This window comes from Charadrius vociferus, unplaced genomic scaffold (genome assembly GCF_000708025.1).
Source record: "Charadrius vociferus isolate BGI_N301 unplaced genomic scaffold, ASM70802v2 scaffold49, whole genome shotgun sequence".
Lineage (NCBI taxonomy): Eukaryota > Metazoa > Chordata > Aves > Charadriiformes > Charadriidae > Charadrius > Charadrius vociferus.
Window position 1 is genome coordinate 4,979,836 of NW_009661375.1, and position 19,947 is coordinate 4,999,782.

The 19,947-nt window shown below is 44.6% G+C and overlaps 1 protein-coding gene across 1 annotated transcript; it reads right to left on the minus strand.

Moving 5' to 3' along the window:
* Positions 1-2,534: 2,534 nt before the first annotated feature.
* Positions 2,535-16,382, minus strand: ATG14 (autophagy related 14). Its single transcript, XM_009893954.1, has 10 exons — positions 16,270-16,382; positions 14,748-14,810; positions 14,571-14,613; positions 14,078-14,159; positions 8,081-8,318; positions 7,447-7,676; positions 6,873-6,990; positions 5,661-5,751; positions 5,466-5,551; positions 2,535-2,841 (listed from the first exon to the last, which is right to left on the minus strand). Exons 1-10 carry the CDS (start codon positions 16,380-16,382, stop codon positions 2,535-2,537), a joined length of 1,371 nt encoding a protein of 456 aa, XP_009892256.1.
* Between the last annotated feature and the right edge of the window lie 3,565 nt (positions 16,383-19,947).

Genomic DNA, 19,947 nt, shown 5'->3' on the forward strand with positions numbered 1-19,947 from the left:
AGTGGGGTTCGCCCCCCCCCCCCCAAGATCGCTGGTCACGGACAAAAGTCTCGGCCTGAACTGAAATTCCCGCATTCCCGCCACGCAAAGTGTTTTGTAAACTCTCAGCCGGCTGTCTTCAAATATCTATCATTACAGATATTCCTGCCCTCCCTCCCCCGCCCCCCAAAACAACCTGGAAAAGTAATCCTGGCGATTGCACTCAAGGGTTGGACGCACACAATTCTTCCTTAGCTACACATGTGCAAAAACACTTTTAGAAAAACAAACAAACAAACCAACCACAATCTGTATTCTGTTACAAAAACGTTTCATGAAAAAGACCTATCCCAATGCATTTTAACACCCTCGCAGTGCTGTTACGCACTGTCAGAATATGACACGGTCGCAAATAAATTATTTGGAAAACATGATGGTTATGAAGTATATGGCTTAACAAGGTTTTGGGGTTGGTGGTTTTACCCCCGCCCCTAAGTAAATGACAGTGTACAAAGCAGAATCACGGCCGGACCTTTTGGGGTAGCACAAAGGCAGCGATGACAGAGTGACTGAAATGCGTATTAACATTAAAAAAAAAGACAAAGGAAGAGAAGATAATTTATACGGTGGGGGCCAGTGCAAAACAAACGGGAAACCAGAAGGGGCTGTGCGATGCGAAGAGCGCAGTGTACAGTACTGGTGTGTGCTGGTTGCTCAGAGCTGCGAAGGACCCGATAGCCGCGAGGGAGTAAAGTGCTGTGAGTGGAACAGTGACCGGACCCTCCCGGCCCCCTTTGGGCTGCAGTAGTCACGGGAGTCTTGGCGGTTCTCCTCAAACCAACTCGACTGTTGCATTTAGACCCAAAGAATGGTAGGACCGAGGGTGTCTTTATCTAAAAACGTGCGTGATGTTAGTGCGGAGTTAAGGGTCTTTGGTTTAAAGAAAAAAAAAAAAAAATTAAAAGAAACTACTGAGAAGAGACACCCATCCCAAGGCCGAAGAGAAAGAGCAGTGGGGGGCTGGGGGATGCGATCCGGTGTGGAGCTCGCTGGGATGCGCAGGTACTGGCACCAAAACTGCTTTCCCATCCACTCCTGGGTGGAGAGGGGAGGCTGCGCTGGCTGGCCCGGGGAGGAACGGAGCAAAACCACCACAAACCGCTCCGGGAGGTGGCCGGGAGAGCCAGCCCCGCAGCTGGGACTGCCGACACGCAGGAGGACGCTGCCTGATGGCAGGGACGTGGCTCGCGCATCGCTCCTGCCGCCTCGCCGTGCCCCCATCACGAGCTGCCTCGCCGCGGGGAAGCGTGGCAGAAACCCTCCCTCCTGCAGGGACGGGAGGATGCTTTGATGTTCCTTTACCCCGTGGAGAAATACGATGTCCCAACTATCTAAAATGTAAACCATACGTTGGAAGCCTCACCGAGCAAACCCATCGTTAAGTAATACATCCCGCAAGGCAGAGGAAGCGGAGGAGCACTTGTTAACAAACGCATCTGTCAGCGTCGCACCTCCCGTAGTTTTACAAGCGAGCCAGCTGCGCTGGGAGCATTTCTGCAGTGAAATGAAATCAACTTCTTGGCATTCAGTAAACAAGAAAAAACAAAAAAACCAATCCCACCATAAACATAGAATAGAATAGGGCTTAAAATGCATGTAGTGTGGAGACGGCGTGACTTCATTAAACTAGCTCGAAATGAGGTTTTTCTCCTGTTAAAAAGTGGCAACATGGTGGTGGAACTGATGAATATTATTGCAACAACGCAATCCTCTATCGGCGTCAAATGTGGGTCTAGCTAAGAGAATGTCCAGTGTTTCTTTGGTGTATGATATTAAGAGTAAAAAGCCTGTGTGCTTTGGACAGCACAACACGAGACTTCTAGACTACCTACCGGTGGAAACAGCATGAAACAAGCCAGTTTTCTACGGCAAAACTGGGTAAAGATTCACAACCAAATCTAAAATAAGAGCAATTTGCTGTGTGAATTCCTGTCCACGCTGATTCTTTGTATTAAAAATATGGCAACAGAGATTAGAAAACATGTTAAAAATGCATAATTTTCATGTCCTGAATGAAAAAAATTTAGAAAGATGCATTTTTGCATTATGCAGGACAGATTTAAAACACACACGAACGAAAACCCTGTAAGGAGAGTTAAGAAAATGTGAACTGCATTTGCACCACTGTCCAGACTGCACATGGAGCAGCCTTCTCTCCGTACTCGTTCCCGATCCAAATACTCCAAAATCTGTTTCTTCTTTAGAAAGTAGAGCTGGAGGCTACCGGGTCCTTTTTCTTCGATACTCAACAATGCAGACAGAACCAAGACACAAAGTGCCGTCACAGAATCCGTCAGAAGTACGTAGCTAGCTAATTTACAAAATGGTACCGTCACAGTCATCTTGGGTAAATAAAAAGGTTTTTCTGGTTTACAAAATGAAAGTCTGACCTTTTCTTTGTTCCAGGCACTACTTAACTGAATATGTAAGGTTTACTACAGCATTGTCGGGGAGGGATTCCTTCCACAAATCCTACGATCCTTTTCCCATGCTCGTTAGCGATGTCCAGTGTACGCCTTCAACCACGAGGTGACCGAGGCGGCAGCGGACGAGATCATTCCACCGGCGCTGCTGCTGGCAATGGGCTGAGACACCTGGGTGCTCTGGCTCTGCAGCATCTCCGCCGGCTGGGAGGGGATATCGCAGAACCTGGGGCTCGGCAGATTCTCCCAGTCTGTCCCAAGGTCTGTCTCTTCATCGCTGACGTGTTCATCTCCACTCTCATCTGTTTCTCCGGTGGCACTGGGATCCACGAACTCCATGGAGTCTTCGAGATCGGCGCTGATTTCGAAAGGCCCAGACCTGCGAACACGGACACAACGCCGTCAGCTCGTTTGGGACCACGCAGGAGAGGGACTGTTACTCGGCTGCTGCGAGTCCTAGGCATGCCGAGGCACCCTACCCTGTCACGTGCATGGCAGAGAAATTAAAACACCTCTGGGTTTATCAGCTGGCAGAGAGAAACTCGCTGGCTATGGAGATAACTCTATTATGACAATGGCGAAACGAAACCAGTTGGCCAAGGAAGTGGTAGCTGGGTTCCGATCCACGGAGCAGGGACGGCGGCGGAAGAGCTGTTCTGCTTTGGCAGTGGACAGTGAAACATGCACGCACAAAAGAAAACGCTATTGCTAATAACTCACAGCTCCACTGGTGGAAATCTCAGCTTGATGTGGAACGGCTTTTATTTTTAACACCAGCCCCGGCCAGGCCAAGACGGCTGCAGCTCTGTCAGCGAGGGGAAGGGTGTAGTTTACAACTCACACCCTCGGGCTGGCACAACTCACTAGCGGAGACTTCCCAGAGCACCACTTTGCCCTCAGCAACATCTCAAGATCTTTTTTTACTTATGGGGCTGGTCAAACACTGAAACAGGTTGCCCGGAGAGGCTGTGGAGTCTCCATCACTGGAGACATTCAAAACCCCACTGGCCACTGGTCCCGAGTAACTGGCTCTAGTTGGCTCTGCTTTTGAGTGGAGCGATGGGCTGGATCTCCAGAGGTCCCGGCCAAACCCAGCCTGCGCTGGGACTCCGAGGTCCTTGCTGCCACTGCCTGGTGGGAGAAGCAATTGCATCCCACCCCGTCCCACTGCTTTGCACTGGAGTATGGGGCAGCCAAAACCCGAAACATCTTTGCTGAGCCAAAGCAGGCAGAGTCAGAGGCCCGTGACCCGTGGCCAGCGAACACGAGGTTTTCAAGGATTCCCTGCAGCAAGCTGAGTCCCCGCCAAAGCTCATTCCGACGCACAAAGCTGCTCAGTGGAACGGGAGCCAGAATTTAACACGGGTAAGAGCGTTTCTCCAGCCTTAGTGGGAGAAGGAGCCTGAAGCAGCGGGTTTAGCATGGAAAATTTTAATCCAGACAATTAAAGCTTGGTAAAATTACACGTGTCTGAAAACAGTAGCTTATAAAGGAGACTATGGGGCAACTATAGGCCTAGATATCTAAAGGAAAATAGAGAGCTGGTTGCTGCAAACGTTGCAGACAGCTGAGAAATTAAAGGTAAACACTCCTCTTTCATAATCTGGCAAGGAATGGGAGCGCTGCCTTCTGGCAAAGCATTTTGCTTAACAAGGCAACATAAGAGGAGAATCATCAGGTTTAAGGCCAGAAGGGACCATAAGATCATCTCGAGTGACCTCCTCTATGACAAAGGCCATTACGTTCCACCTGTTCCCCCTGTCCTGAGCCCAGTAACTTCTGCCTGATGAAAGCATCCATTCCAGAAACTCACCCAGCCTTGACAGGACGACATAAGGAAACAGAGAATCCCCACCTTCATTCTTGCAGGTAATTAATCTCTGTGTTAAGCACACGCGCCTCATTTCAACCTAGCTCAGACTCTTTGCTTCCAGTGGTGTCTGCAAGGGCATTCAGTAGCCCGTATTTTCGCCCCATGAAGGCGCGGAAATCGGGTCATCTCTCAAATCTCACCTCTAGCGAGCTAAAGACAGTTTTACACAGACTAAACCATTCCCCTCACTGGTAGGTATTTTCTCCGACTCTTTCCTGTAACCTCTTCTTTTACTACATGGAACTGACTGATGCGCGTGGCGCTCTGTAACATTTGCCCAGGGAAGGGAGACCCATCCCTCTGCTCAGACCTTCTACATCACATCCTGGGGGATCCATCAGGCTTCGCTTTGTGACCACTGTGGCACTCGGATCCTTCACAAAAGCTGCTTTCCAGCCCCCAGTTCTTCGTTCTATGCAGCAGGCACATCATTTTTTTCCAAACTGAGCTACGTTACAAAGATTTGGCTCCCCATACCTTTGGGCTGAATCAGGAGGGATATACCCAAAGAAAAAAAAAAAAAAGGAGATTATTAAAGCTGGTGCGTGCAGCCCATAGGAACTGACGTTCTTTTCATCACGTACTAAGTTAACAGAAAAGTTGTCTTTAATCTTGATTTACATGGAAATTAAGATTATTTGAAGTGTTGCCTTTGGTCCAGGGTGTTCACTAACTGGGAGTATTTTGGGAAAGCTTTACCTAGGATTCATTTTAGGGTCTATATTGGTGGATACTCCTAGGCATTTACATGTTGGCAAGATATGGGTAGGGTCATATTTGGAGCACAGTGAGAGTGCCTGGCATATGTGCTGCTGTCCCCTGAAGGGAAGGAGTTCCTGCTTCTGGGCATAGGGAAAACAAGTCTCTAATCAGCTACGAAGCCTCCAGCTGAGCCTGCCATACGCAGAAGCACAGCACACACACACATCTCTCAAATCTAATTTCCTACTCAGGACACCCTTTTTCTGTCCTCTCCCGTCTCCTCCTTGTAACTACTCTGATTTCTGATGTGCTGAGGACTGATCTATAGGTACAGCAGAAGAGAACAACTTCCCTTATAATTAACAAGGCAAATGCGTAATTTCAAAAGGGATTCAGTCACAGGTGAGTTGAGGTACTGCTTTTCTTACCTGCCCAAGTTCTCAGTGTCTGGGCTGACCAGGTACATAAGGTTCCTGAGCGTATGCAGTGGGTGCAACAGATCTAAATTTACGTGCTACCACGGGGAAGGTAAGAAAAAGACATGATCAGTACTGGAGGAAACCTGCAGACACAGTTGATATTTTAAAAACTATTTAAAGAATCCAAATGTCCATTCCCCCTACCTGAGAGAAGCAAAGGTGAAGGATATTAGCATTCAGCTTCTTCACTGCCCGCGTGAACCTGTGTCTGCTGAGATTCTCTCCACAGAACTCACTGTTGAAACACCACACACACACACACACACATATATATATATACACTCCTCAAGCAAAATGCTGTGAAAATACCCCTACTGGAGATGCCAGCATTCTGTGCACTGGCTTCCTAACAAATCCCAGAGTAAACATCCTCACAGCGAGCACTTGTTTAATCTGCACAGACAGTTTCAGACTGCTCGGGAGATTAATTTTTCACCTTGCAAGACTGTTAGCATTTCATCAGCAAGCACGGCTTGCCCTAATCTCACTGGTTTCAACAGGACAGGTGATGCAAGCTGTATGAAACTCGCAGATCCACTGCAGCCAAGCTATTTCGGCTCTCCTTTTAAATCTTGCCTCATTTCCTGTTCCCGACCTTTTCCTTCTGGGAAACTGAGCACCCAAATAATAGGACAGAAAAACTGCAGAGATCCTACACGACTTTTGTGCCCTCCCTTCGGCAACCACTATTTTAAACACTTAAAAGAATTTCAGCAGCATATTTGAGACCTCTGGAAGACTGACCAGGTCTACAGCTTCCTCAGTATTTCTTCTGTACAGATCCCATCTGCTCCACACAGACATTAAAAACCTAACAGGGCTTTTCATCACAAATGGGGTTTACACAAGACACTCCCAGACGTCTGGCAGCCAGGTACGCTCCCCATCAGTGTTTTATCCTAAAGAGAATTCTGCTGCTGTCATGCCATATGATAAGGCCTTGTTCTACAGCACTTAACGTAGCGGAGCTATTCAGGATGACTAAGAGCTGCTGAATTGGGGCAGGATTTTGTAAAGCACAGTAGGGTCTCATAAAATGAAAAGTGCTATTCATGCACTGTCATATTTCGTTTCTGATTTCAGGATGCTGAATACATCAATTACAAAGCTGTTATTTTCAACTATGATGGTCGGTCTACACTCTCAGGAGGTTAAAAGGCAGGGAGGGACCATTAACTGTGGTCTAAAATCCTACTAGCCCTCCATCCCGAATTAAACAGCACAAAAATCCAGGAGCCATCGACCGTTACCATAAAAGCTGTTCCAAGTAATGACTTTGTTCACAAAACCAAACGGAATTAAGATCAGTCAAAACCGGTCACTGATTCACCTCCTCAGAGGCTTGCATTTACTTGCCTGTTGCAGAGCTTCTTGGGAAGATTCACATCAAGTATGAGAGACAAAGTGTTAACAAGCTGAGTTGCATAGCACAATGCAGCGCTGATGGTATAAGCAGGGTTATTATGTTCCATATCTAAAAGAAATAAAAACATCACGAAAGTCTCATTTTAAATGAAGCCTCAGTGGGTGTGTTAATGTGTTACTGAAGTCTACTCTGGAAAATGTCATTTGTAAGTACTGAGAACAGCCTGAATCCGGCAATCATTTACAGTGAAATCTGTCAGAAGTTGGTAGAAAATAGTAATTCCTGGAATTCCAGTTAAAATGACGGCATGTGAACTGTGTCAAAACTGCGAATAATTAACTTTATCTCTCTATTACACTGCACTGTGTCCCAGTGAGCATTTCCTGCAAAAGAGGATTTCAGAGGACTAATCCCTATACTGGTATTTATTTCTGACTCAGGCTCATCTGGGCGAGAACAAACAGACCAGGCTACCGCTCCTCGGCGCCTTCTGCTGGCATCCACGGCTGCAAGTTCTAGGGCTTCTGGAGTATTCCAGATGCCTTATCAGACCTTGCTCCTTACCTGGTCCTTGTGTAGTCTTCTTCTCTTCCACCCAGTTGTAATACGCTGAATAGTCTCCGTTATTAGGAAGGGTTATCCAAGGCCCTGTGATACTGATGCTGGTGTCCCCGTTATGATCATCACACACCCATCTCCCGGAGAGATATGTGGTTCTCCTGGCTTCCGCGAGCTTGCTCACAGTGCTAGAGGTCATAGCATTGTCACTCTCAGAAGACACATCTGCAGGATCTCTGTAGCACCCAAAGAGGAACAGAGCGTTTTTAAAGTTGTTTTAAAAATATAATCAGCGATGTACTTGAAAGGCGCTTAGCCAGATTTCACGGATCAAAAAATGCTTATAGAAACACTCCTGCAAAACTCCTTATTGCCAGAACTACTTTCCTTTGTTCTGGGATTTTTAATTATCTATTTTAAGAAAGTTTAACATCGGACACATAGCTCAAATCTCTCACTAGGGAGATGCTAGCACCTCCAGATTCTTCTGTTCTGGACCTCAGATGCCTTGCCTTTGGGAAACATCTCCTTCTCCCCACAGATGCTATGGGAGCCAGAGAGTCTAGCTTAGACTTAGGTGACTCACTTCTAGGTGTCTAAAGCTAAGCAAAATGAGTCCAAAAGGATAAGCCTTCTGTACCTCATGCTTGTCTTTACTTCTTCAATGGGAAATATGACTGATGTTAGCTCCAGGATATGCGTCCGACGAAGATTGGCCAGATGCTCGTACTGGGTTTTCAAGTCATACATTTTTTTCTCTACCAAGTCTCCCAGCTTGTGGTTATGCTTCTGGATCTTCTCTTTCTTCTCCTGATGCCGCTGAGCTCTGCGATAATGCTTCTGGTTCTCCTCTTTGATTCTCAGAAGCCCCTCCGCATCTGTGAAAACAGCAGCAGATGTTAGCCTTGGAAAAGGAGCTGTGAGGTACTTGTAGTAAGCTGGAGAAAAGCATTATTAATATTTATAGAAAACAAGCTCTACAGCAGCTTAAAACAGAAAACCCTGCTTCACTATTAACGTTTTCCAGCTGCTAAGCGGTACGGCTTTTTAATCTTTTCTGAAGATCTCCAAAGAGACTGTAATCAGGGTTAATCTTTCCCTATCTTTTACCCAGCTATTTTTGGATTTGGAGCACAAAAGCCAAGATTTCGCAGTTTAATTAAACTTCTGAGGTAATCGTCATGACAGAAATAGCCTGACTGTACATGTTCGCATGGTGCTGGCCAAAAAGACATGCATTGCTTGCAGCCAAAATCAAGTGCAGATAGCATCTTCATTCACCACTTCTGGCACCACTGCTTCTATTAGCATACGCTAGTTGGGCTTCGCACTCACGTATGTGCTCTTAAAGCACGTGGATCCCAACGGTGCAGACTTCTCGTTACCACAAGGGAACACTGACTATCACCCTTTCCAGTCACAAAATGAGAAATGCGCTTATGTGCTGAAGTGCTGCAACTGCCTGAATTTACTCCACGCGTCAGGCACGCTGAGGCTTGGAAAAATATCCTTCGAGAACATCTGTTGATTTTCCTATAAAATAACTGACTGCAGTAATGCTTCAACAAACATATGCTGCTAGCGAGAATGAGTTAGCCACCTCTGTCTTCCAAAAGCACAGGCAAATATTTCTTATACACGCTCTCCAAATACATGTCTAAAACCCTCAACGTGGTCTAGTTTGAACAAGAGCCCCCATCTGCTAGTCACTTTCCATTTTATGGCTGAGAATAAAGAGTGTTAGTCAGGTTCTCTTACTGCAAAGCATCGCTTTCCCGTAGTCAAGAAGTGGGATAACTGTCCCTTGCATAGAAGGGAAGCACTAAGCCCTGACATCGCTTTACTGATATATTTTTGACTTCAAGACACAGACGAGACCGGAGCTACAATAAGAATGCTCCGTAGCATCTGCTACTCAAAGAAGCTGCATTATATCACAGTATGGCAGGGGTTGGAAGGGACCTCTGGAGATCACCCAGTCCAACCCCGCTGCCAAAGCAGGGTCACCCAGAGCACGTTGCACAGGATCACATCCAGGCAGGTTTTGAGTATCTCCAGAGCAAGACACTCTACAACCTCTCCAGGCAGCCTGTTCCAGCGCTCTGTCACCCTCAAAGTAAAGAAGTTTCTCCTCGTGTTGAGACGAAATTTCCTGTGTTCCAGTTTGTGCCTCTTGCCCCTTGTCCTGTCACTGGGCACCACTGAAAAGAGTCTGGCCCCATCCTCTTGACACCCACCCTTTAGATATTGATAAGTGTTCATGAGATCCCCTCTCAGCCTCCTCTTCTCCAGGCTAAACAGCCCCAGGGCTCTCTCCTCATCAATGCTCCAGTCCCCTGAACATCTTCGTAGCCCTCTGCTGGACTCTCTCCAGTAGTTCCTTGTCTTTCATGAACTGGGGAACCCAGAACTGGACAGAGTACTGCAGATGTGGCCCCACCAGGGCACAGTAGAGGGGGAGGATGACCTCCCTCGATCTACTGACCACACTCTTTTTCATGCACACCAGGAGACCGTTGGCCTTCTTGGCCAAAAGAGCGCATTGCAGGCTGATGGTTGACCTGTTGTCCACCAGGACTCCCAGGTCCTTCTCTGCAGAGCTGAAACCAAGAAAACAGGGACAGGGAACTGCTGGAGCGAGTCCAGCGAAGGACAACCAAGATGATTGAGGGATTGGAGCATCTCCCTTATGAGGAAAGGCTGAGAGAGCTGGGACTCTTTAGCCTGGAGAAGAGAAGGCTGAGGGGAGACCTTATTATTACTTACAAATACTTAAAGGGTGGGTTGAAGGAGGATGGAGCCAGACTCTTCTCGGTGGTTCCCAGTGACAGGACGAGGGGCAATGGGTGCAAGTTGGAACATAGGAAGTTCCGTTCCAACACACGGAAAAACTTCTTTACAGTTGGGGTGACAGAGCAGTGGCACAGGCTGCCCAGGGAGGGGGGAGAGTCCCCTTCTCTGGAGATTTTCAAAGCCCGCCTGGATGCAGTCCTGAGTGATGTGCTCTGGGCAATCCTGCTTTAGCAGGGGAGTTGGACTAGATGATCTCTAGAGGTCCCTTCCAACTCTGAAAATTCTGTGATTCTGTGAAAACTTCTGAGCAGCTATAGCTACGCTAAACAACACATTCAGACTGTCAGTCTTCCCAACAGGAGAGCACAAAAATTAAAGGCTACATCCAAAAAACGGGACCCAAGACCGATTCCCACCCATGGGTCTGTGCCTAGCCATGCCTGGCCAGCACACGATACCCCGCTAGTCCTGGTCTGCACCCACAGAGCTGGAACTGCACAGAGCTCTGGCCGGTCCCTGGTCTGGCAGGGTGGGAGCCCAGGACCGCTGCTACCTCTCCGAGCGTGCCTGGCCCCACAGACACAGCGTGCGCTTTCTCTGAATGTCAGGAATTATTTCTAATCGTCTAACTGATCTGTTGCAATCCACGATGTGTTTGGTAGGAAAGAAGATCTGATACGTGGGAGATGCAAAGTCCCAGATTAAAGAAGGCGAGAACAGTTTCTCCATGCAGATAAGAACTAATAATCCTCAGGTTTATAAAATAAGTGACGCCCTGTTAGAGGAACCATAGAAAAATTGACTTTTCTCTGAGTGATACCAAGAATCCCTACGCGCCAGCTAGCAATTCAGTTTCCTTTAAGCAGTCCTGTAACATCAACAGAAAATCAATTAATACTCGCGTTCATATTCCCAAATTCTCCCTTTGCATAAAGAATAAGAGACAGGAGTAAAACGTCCATCTGTTCAATTTTCACATTCATGTTGTACTTGAAAGGCTCCTTTTTCACAGAACAAACTCCCTTTCCTGCAGGGCCAACAGCAATTATTTGAGAAGAGGGGGAGAATGCTGCACATGCATTTCCTCTTTAGCAGTCCTGTGCAGAAACAACTGTCCCTTTTTTTTTTGGCTTAGCACCTCTGCTTTATGACCCAGTTTATGAGGTGATTAAAATTTGTCCCCAGAAGTATTTCAGGACACCGCTATGCCCCACACATCTACATTGCCTGATAAATGCAAGCACAGGCACAACAGAGAGCTACGCCAGATATTTGCAAGATTTTCTCCTTGAGCTGTTCTCCGCAGACAGAAGGCAAACACACATATTTTAAAATCTTATTTTAAGAAGCGCCAATTATTGAGGTATCTAGTCAACTGCAAAAACAGGAGCCCAATGTTCTAGAAATTGTTCTTATTTCAGAAAACTAAACTGTGCCATATCCAAGAGAAGAGAAACAACCTATTTACATTTTCTCAAGTGGTCCAAGAGTGAACCAAGTTGAGTTCCTGGTCTCCTGGCTGCCCATGGCAAGAGTTCATTTTGGGTCTATCTGCAAGAGCAGTTTTGGGAAAATTGAGCTAACAGGTCAGCTGGGCAATAGTTAGGTCAGTTCACAGGTTAAATCTAATCAAGTTCACTGTGAATCAGAGAAGCTGCAAAACCTGCAGATAACGCGCTTCACAGAAGAGTAGAAAAGCGGAGGAACTCCCCTCCCCAGTTGGTCCTAACTTTTTGCCACCTTCAGAGCTGCCTTTTGAGAAAGGTGACTAAGTTCCTCAAAATCACACTGACTTCCTCTTCTCCTTTCTTCCCAGGCTAGAGAAAAGTAGTTACTATCTCCTTCATAATAAACTTCTACCTACTGAAAAACTGCCCTTCTTCACCTTCCTCTCCTCTAAACCAAACCAATCATCAATTTGCTTAGCCAGTCCTTGTGTTTTATTCCTAATATTCTCCTCCAGACTTTCTCCACTTGATTGGTATCTTTCCTAAATTCCTCAAATTGAACTCCAGACTTCCACTGAGGCAACACCAACGCTGGGCACAGCAGGATAATTGCTCCATCTTAAATACAATGCTTATATTACTATAACCATGAATGAGGTCTGAATTTTTCTGGAGCAGCATTAGATTGATAATTTTTATTTAATTTGCAATTTCCCTGATCCTTTCCTGCCAAATCTCACCACCGCCCCCCACTTCAGGTTTATATGTTTCTTTCTTAAACAATGTGCACTCGACTTTGTCCTTTTCAGATGATGTTGTTAATTTATCTGCATGATTTTGAATTTGATCCCGTTCTTCACAGCATCCACCTTGGCCTCCTCCATTCCACCATGCAAGTTATTCTGGAAAATACTGAACAAAACTGGGCCAGGAACTGGTTCCTTCTGCGCTCCGCCTGTCTCATCTCCTTGATTTGACAAGTATCGCCACTTTTTGAAAGCCTTTCTTCATAGCCTTTTGTGTCAACCTTACAGGGATGACACCCAGAGCAAACGTCTTTGCTTGTTCGTGAGCCAGTTTGGGGTAGCACCCAACGGCAAGGTATGTTGCATCTTCTGCTTCATCCTCCGCTAGACCACTTGACCCCCAGGAGAAGAGGTTGATTTGATATGGCCTATTCTTAATTAAGTGATGCCTGTTCAAAGTGACGCCTATTTTTAATCTCCTACCAACAAAGCGGTCAGAGGTTTGTAACAGGATGACTGTGTCATCAGTTCTTGCTCCACCCTTCAAAAAAAGATGCTGTTTTCACCCTGTTTCCTGGGACACCCACTCTCCCTCATGCGTTCTTCAAGGGCTCCACAGACTACTTCAGCTTGTTCCTTAAGTTCCACAAGGTGAATCTCATATGGCCTTGATGACATAATATTTAGCGGGGTGTTTTCTTTCTTTAGCCTCCAGTCCTCTCATGATGTAAAATTTAATCTGGCTAATCAAATTTTCTTTGTGAGAAGACGAAGCAAAGGCGGCGCTGAAGGCTTTCGACTTTTCTGCACTGTTATTTGCTTTCCTTCCTGTTAACTAACAGGTCCGCCTACTCCCTCATCTTTTTCTTATTGCACGTTTCTTATTGTTACTATCCATCCTCCTTATTAATTGAAAATCATTTTGCATCTCAGCCTTTTTGATGTTATCACCGCAAGCTTGTGCTGTTCCTTTATAACTATTCTCAGGTATACGACTGTGCTTCCGCTCTCTGTATGGCTCCTCTTCAATTTCAAGTCATCAAAATGTTTCTGATTCAATCAATATGCATGTGAATACGCTTCCTATCTTTCCTTTGCATGTAGGTTGTAAGGAGCGCTGCGTACTTCTGAAAAACGACCCTAAAAATCTGTGTAAAATATTTAATGAATTTCAAAACTGAAGCTGCTGAATAGTAGCAACTCACCAGCTTCGCCATATTTCAGTGACTCTTGCTGAAGTAGGATTTTAGGATTCCTAGACAGGTACAGGTTAAAATTCATCAGTTACATGAAATTCATAACAGCTGCAGAGCTGTTTGCTCCTCTTTATCAAGAGGAAGTGATCAGAAACACTACACTGAATAAAGCCATCTCTAGGGACAAAGCCAAAGTCATAGGCTGCTAAGCATTTACTTTTAAAGCTGTTACAAAATGATCTCCATCCAGCTGAATAATGTCTACTGTTCGCTAATTAAAATCCAAGCATAAAAAGGCTAAAATCCGCTCACTGATTTGCCTTCCAGTTGATTTAAGAAAGGACAGTTTGGAAATTCACCATTTAAAAAAACTAACACTCAAATTCACATCAATTGATTTTGCACTCTAAGGCACAAGAGTTTTCCACATCACAAAAGCACAGGCATTACTCACGTCTTGTCATTTCATCATTTTCTTTGCAAATGGTCTGTTTCAGCTGCTCAATCCTCATCTTGCAAGACATTATTTTCCATCTCTGAAAAAGAACATTCAGCAACTCTAGGGCACAAATGACTTCAAACACACTGACTAATGATTAACAACAAAGCCAGCAGCTTTAGTGCAGCAGTAGCAGGATGTTCTTAATTGGATCAGACGAACAAATAAATATTTTATATGCTGTTTTGTGCACAAAAGAATGCCACAAGCAAACCAAATGCTTAGTATAAAGTCAATCAGTATAGTAAGTTATTGAACAAATATCTAGTAAGAAATGAAAAATATTGATGGTTTGGAGTGCTCTGCTTGCAGAGCCGATTTCAGTTTTGCTTACAACAGGCTTTTTGGGGAAGCAACACAATGCCCTCAAGGTAAATTGTAACTTTTAAACTATGAGATCTAGGAATTCAGAGAGTTTAAAAACTATGGGGCACTTTGAACAACTCACCAGCTGATCAGTTATCTCCTTCCCTTCCATGGCCTTCAAAACACTAGAGGAAAAAACACGATTGAAAGGTTTATGATTATCTGGACTACATCTGACTCCAGTAACAGTGCATTAGAGACACTGTTTTGTTCTTCTGAGAGTTCTACAGTTTCTTTTCTTTTAATAACTACAACTTACTGTTTTTGGAATTCTCTCTGTTTGGTTTTGAGATGCATCAGCCTTTCTTTCTTGTCTGAAAACCTGGAAGAGATTAAGTGGTTTTATTGATACTTTGCACAATATGGCACTGTAAGTTGTCTGCAACAATAAAAAGACTGAAGCTTGTGGGAGCCTTTAAACCTCAACTATCTGTCTTAATCTTTGGAAGTAAATGTGTAAACTCTTGCAGAATTCTAGAGCATCTGTATCACAGGAATTGCAACAAAACCTCTAAACTGAGGAAACATCAGCTTGTTGCATGATCAAACTTGTAAGCAAATTACTTCCTATTTCTAGAAGATTTATAACTTAGCAATATCGATACTTTGTGTATTAAGGAAAACATATAGTACTCCAAAAACCTTTAGTCACTGGAGAAATTAACAGTGTTGTCTCAGATACTGCAGTGAGTCTGAACTGTGTTATTTCCCAAGCTGTGATGGTATTAGCTGCGTCCACTCTGGCAGTGGGAAATGCAGGATTTCACACCCTACGCTCTACATTTTCTCCCTTCTAATGTGGAAACATCTCACGCTTTATTCATTAATGGGTCCAAATTGGACAGCACTCTCTCAAGGCTTTTACATGACATCCAAATCTTTCTTTTGTTAGTAACAGCAATAAGTTGCATTGTCTCCTACTTATTTCTACGAGGCACTTTTAACCATCACAAGTCCACGACCCAAATGTCTGCTTGCGTTCACAGCTTCACCGAATGGCTGAGGTATGGGAAGAGCAAAGCACTGATCAGAAGGGAATTTTTTTAGGATTCATCATCCTGTGTTTTCACCCATTGAATATGCAGCAGCCGCGTTCTGCTCCCCTCCATGTTCCACGATGTATTGAGAAATACATTTAAAGAAAACAGCATATGAACGATGCACAATGAGAAATTACAATGAAGCATGAAGTGACAAAATTAACAGTAAGAGCAAACAGCAAGAGACAGCCAAGAGATTTAGATGGCATAAAAAATAGCAAATGTGCTTTGTCTTCTGCCAGCGTGTGGCTTTCCAACTTCCCTTTGTGCTTCCCATTTACAGCACCATCCTGATCCGCCCCTCAAAAGTGTGTCTCGGGTGAAGACCACGTACAGAAAAACAATTCATTAGTTTCCCTCTGGAACTTGTAGAACGGACAATTTCATCCTAACAGAGGTCTAATACTTCATGTACAACCCATCAAGTCCTTTATTTCAGGAATATCTAAGCTTTATTTAGTAAGAATTACACAGTAAGCCTTGACAGGATGGCATCTTGGGCCTCCCTCTCTGCTCAACTCTGTAGGTTTGATTTCAGGTAAAACTTGAAAATGCTTCATTTCTTTCTGAAATCCTGAAATCTGCAAGCTTGGTGACTAACTTTGGGTTCAGAAAGTGCGTAATCACCCTTCCAGACGACATTAGCATTAAAACAACAACAAAAACTACTGGCCGCTGCCTTATTAGTCAACCAAAGTACCTGTTTTCCTTCCAAAACAAACCCAAAGTAAATGCGGGTACTTGACATAAAAGCCAGAGGCCACGTGTGAGCCGGAGGAATGTGGTGCAACTGGAGCCCGGCTGCTCAACCCGGCGGGTTCGTTCTTCCTCCGCGTCCTCACCCCACCAGTCATCATGGAAATTACAAAAGCGCACTGTACTAGACTGCTGCTAACCACAGAGTAATGCACACCTACTGTACCCCCGACCTTTGGCTGCAACCAAAAATAACTTGGCCCAGAAACACACCGTCACACTGGGAGACAGAGCCGGGGTAATTTGGCAATTGTTGTTTTCAAAGCTGGATTAATGGGCACAGAGTCTGACTAAAGGCAATTACCCAAATGATGTCCATCACATCAGCGAAAAGTTGAATGATCTGTCAAGAATCTGTGACTAAATTAAGTTCTAACCGGGGAGGGAAGATAGAAATATTTGTGAAAGCCTGCAAAAATTACAGCTCACCACGCACTTCAGCAGCTATGTCAAACAGCTCCTACAAACTTCTTTAGCAGGTTTCTCCTGAGCAAACATTTCCATTTCTTTATATAGCCCTGATTTTAATTGCATCGCATCATGTAACTAATTTTTCTCTATATATCTACAGCCTTTCCATTTGGCAAAGAAGCAAAACTTTAGATGAACTATTATAGGAACTCCCATAAAATGTAAACTGAGAGGAGAGGACTCAACATCTCAAATTATCCATTAGATGTTTCTCTTTCCTCAAGTCTTATCACATTAAACGGAGATTTTCTATGGCTACCTGGCTTATTTCCACATGTTCATCATTAGAGAAACCAGAAGGGAAGACTTCCTAATCAATAGGAACTGATTAATGCCGAAGGAGTTGAGGACAGCAATAGGTGCATCCATTACTGTACTTATTCACCATAATAAAACTCCATTGCTGCAAAAAGTCAGTATTCCTAATCATAACCCATAGATTAGAGAAGTCAGACAGGCTTAGACGTCACAAGTATATTGTCTTTGGCTTTTGCCATCTGCAGACATATAAAGCAAAGCAAATTCAGCACGCTTGTAAAATACACTCTGAGAATTTATGCATATGACAGGTTGGAGTAAACGCCCGGGAGCAAGGAGAGTCTCCGAGCTGAAACCAGCATCAAGATGCCGGCTTAGCTTTTGAATACACAACACATTACTAATGAAAAGAAGAATGTCAGTGATTATTTTACTGGAGGACTTCCGGACTACTCATCCTTAATTGTAGCTGTACTTCAATAATTAATCTTAACAGCTCCTCAATCTCTCCCCCGCACAGATCCAGGGTGTGATTTTTGCCAGACATATGAACAACTTTAATCTTACTGCAGCTCTTATAAAAATTAGCACACAAAACAGTCCAATGAAATCTGAAATAATTCTTACTGTTAGAACATTAAAACCTTTATCTTCTTATAAGGAAAATTCTAAAAATAAACCACCACTGGATACAAGGGGTAACGCTCACTCTCTTTACTTTTCATGAGAGAGAACAACCCTTTCCCGCCCCATCTGTAACACTTCGAAAAGACAAACGGGAGGTCCAAGTGACCCCACACACTTCCACATTCTGAATTTCTCACACCGCGCTTACAACCGAGTCACACAGAAAAGCCCTTGTCATGACCCTGTCCGCCTCCCCCAGCACCGGCCATAAGGTTGATCTAAAATTAACCCAGGTACTACTAGAAGGCATAAGATAAACAAATAAATAAGGATGACAGTAAACACAACCTGAAACCCAGCCAGTTAACTGCACCTGTCCCTGCATGACTTTGCCATGGTGCGTGGTCACCGTGTAAGAAGTCGCTCCTTCTCTCTGTGCTCACATCGCAAGAAATTCATAGAAACCCGCTCCCTGCTTACAAAGAGGAAACAAAGAAAACCGATCTCTGAAGCGACAGGCTCACTCTCACTTTTTTATCAGTCATTCCAAGCATTAATTTTAGAATGCAGACAAAATACTTCAAGCACAGTGTTTAAAAATAAGCAATTCCATTATCTCCAAAAGAACTAGAAGAAACCCAAGCTTTACGGGGCTTCGTCCCTACACTGCGCATTCCTACTGCAATCAAGCACACTTATGTTATTCACGTTGTTTTGTTCCTTTAATTCATTAATGTGAAGTTGCTGTTTCCAATGAATTTCACTACTGCTTGGGAAAGTTGTGAGCAGCAGGAGAAACAAAGCCAGGGAGGCGCCCCAGAATGAAGGCTCCAGGAGAATGGAACAGCAGCGATCCCCACAGATGGAACCGTGATGTCCACGCAGTGAGGGGGGAAAAAAAAGACAAAAAAACCCCAAGACCTAAGACTAATTCCTGCAGTTAAGAAACACGGTGTAAATATACAGAAGATTTCCTACCCACAGATGAATGGGATAGCTAAAGCACCTTAGGAGAATGTAGTGAGAACTGTCAGATGGAAAAGTTGATCTTGCCTCCCGTGAGAAGATACGAGGAATATAAAAGTTTTTTTTTTTTTCCAACAAGCTGTTGCCTCTGATGCTTTGGCTATGACTGCTTCTTTAGAGTTTCATTTTTATAATAGGTAGAGGAAATTCTTAAGCCTTGATTAATACAGAACGACAGTAGTTCCACTATAATGAAGGCTACAACTGAATTTCTATAATTAAGCCTGATGTTTGGCCAAAATCTTAAGGCTACAAAAGGGGCAGTAAAAAAAAAAAACCAACAACTTGGTTTATGTTCCAAATTACAAATCTAACTTTTTCATGGAAGTTGCAGATAAACCCAAGTGGTCTCACACAAATACAAGTTTTCCATCTATTTTAGAAAGAATAAATACAGTTTGTGGTTCCATGATGGAAAAAAAAAAAAAAAAGAAAGAAAAGCTGTCCAGTGGCAGACTAAGGTCTCAATTTTGCAGGCGGATTCACGCCGGATGATACCCTGTGCCCACTCCCACCACTGCTAATGGAAGAAAGACACCACCATCCCTGTGGTCATGCTTGTGTTTGGCAGAAGGATGAGAAGAGCCAGTGGGGCGAGGACCATACCGCACCACAGGCTGCTTACCACCTTCCCAAAATAGTTCAAGAAATCACTCCCAACAGCTGCTAACGAAGCTACAAATAAAGGACCAAGAACATGGCATCAACCAGAAACCAGAGCTGTTCCAGAGAGTGTGCTGGGCAAACTTTTTAAGAACCTGGGATGGACGTGCTACGGAGGGGCGACCTGCATCTGAGTCATGTAATGAGAACATTTGCTTATTGACGTAGCGATCGCTCAGCCGCTCTCCCGTAGAGCCACCAAAAAAAGGAGTGGGAAGGTGCACGATTAACTCAAGCAGAGTATTTTTTTTTTTTTTTGGTAATTCCAAAAGCAGACCCATCGCCAGGATTATTTATATAGACAATAAATAAATAAATAAACAAAGGGTGCCGTTTTCTCGCACACTCTCCTGATTTTGTTTAACGATGCAGAAGGCTACCGGTTTAACGCGAACTGCTGAAAATAGATCGGCATTTACCAATACCCTACCGCACGGCGCTCTTTTTGCCCTGAACTGCCTGGAGCTTCCGTCGGCTACATCGACAGGGGCACGCCGGTTGACCGCTGCACCTGACTAAGTGAAAGTCGGGGCGCTATGTTATTAATTATTACTATTATTAGCAGATAAACCGCTCCCCCCCCGCCCCCAACACCTCCCCCGGCCCTGAGGGGAGCGG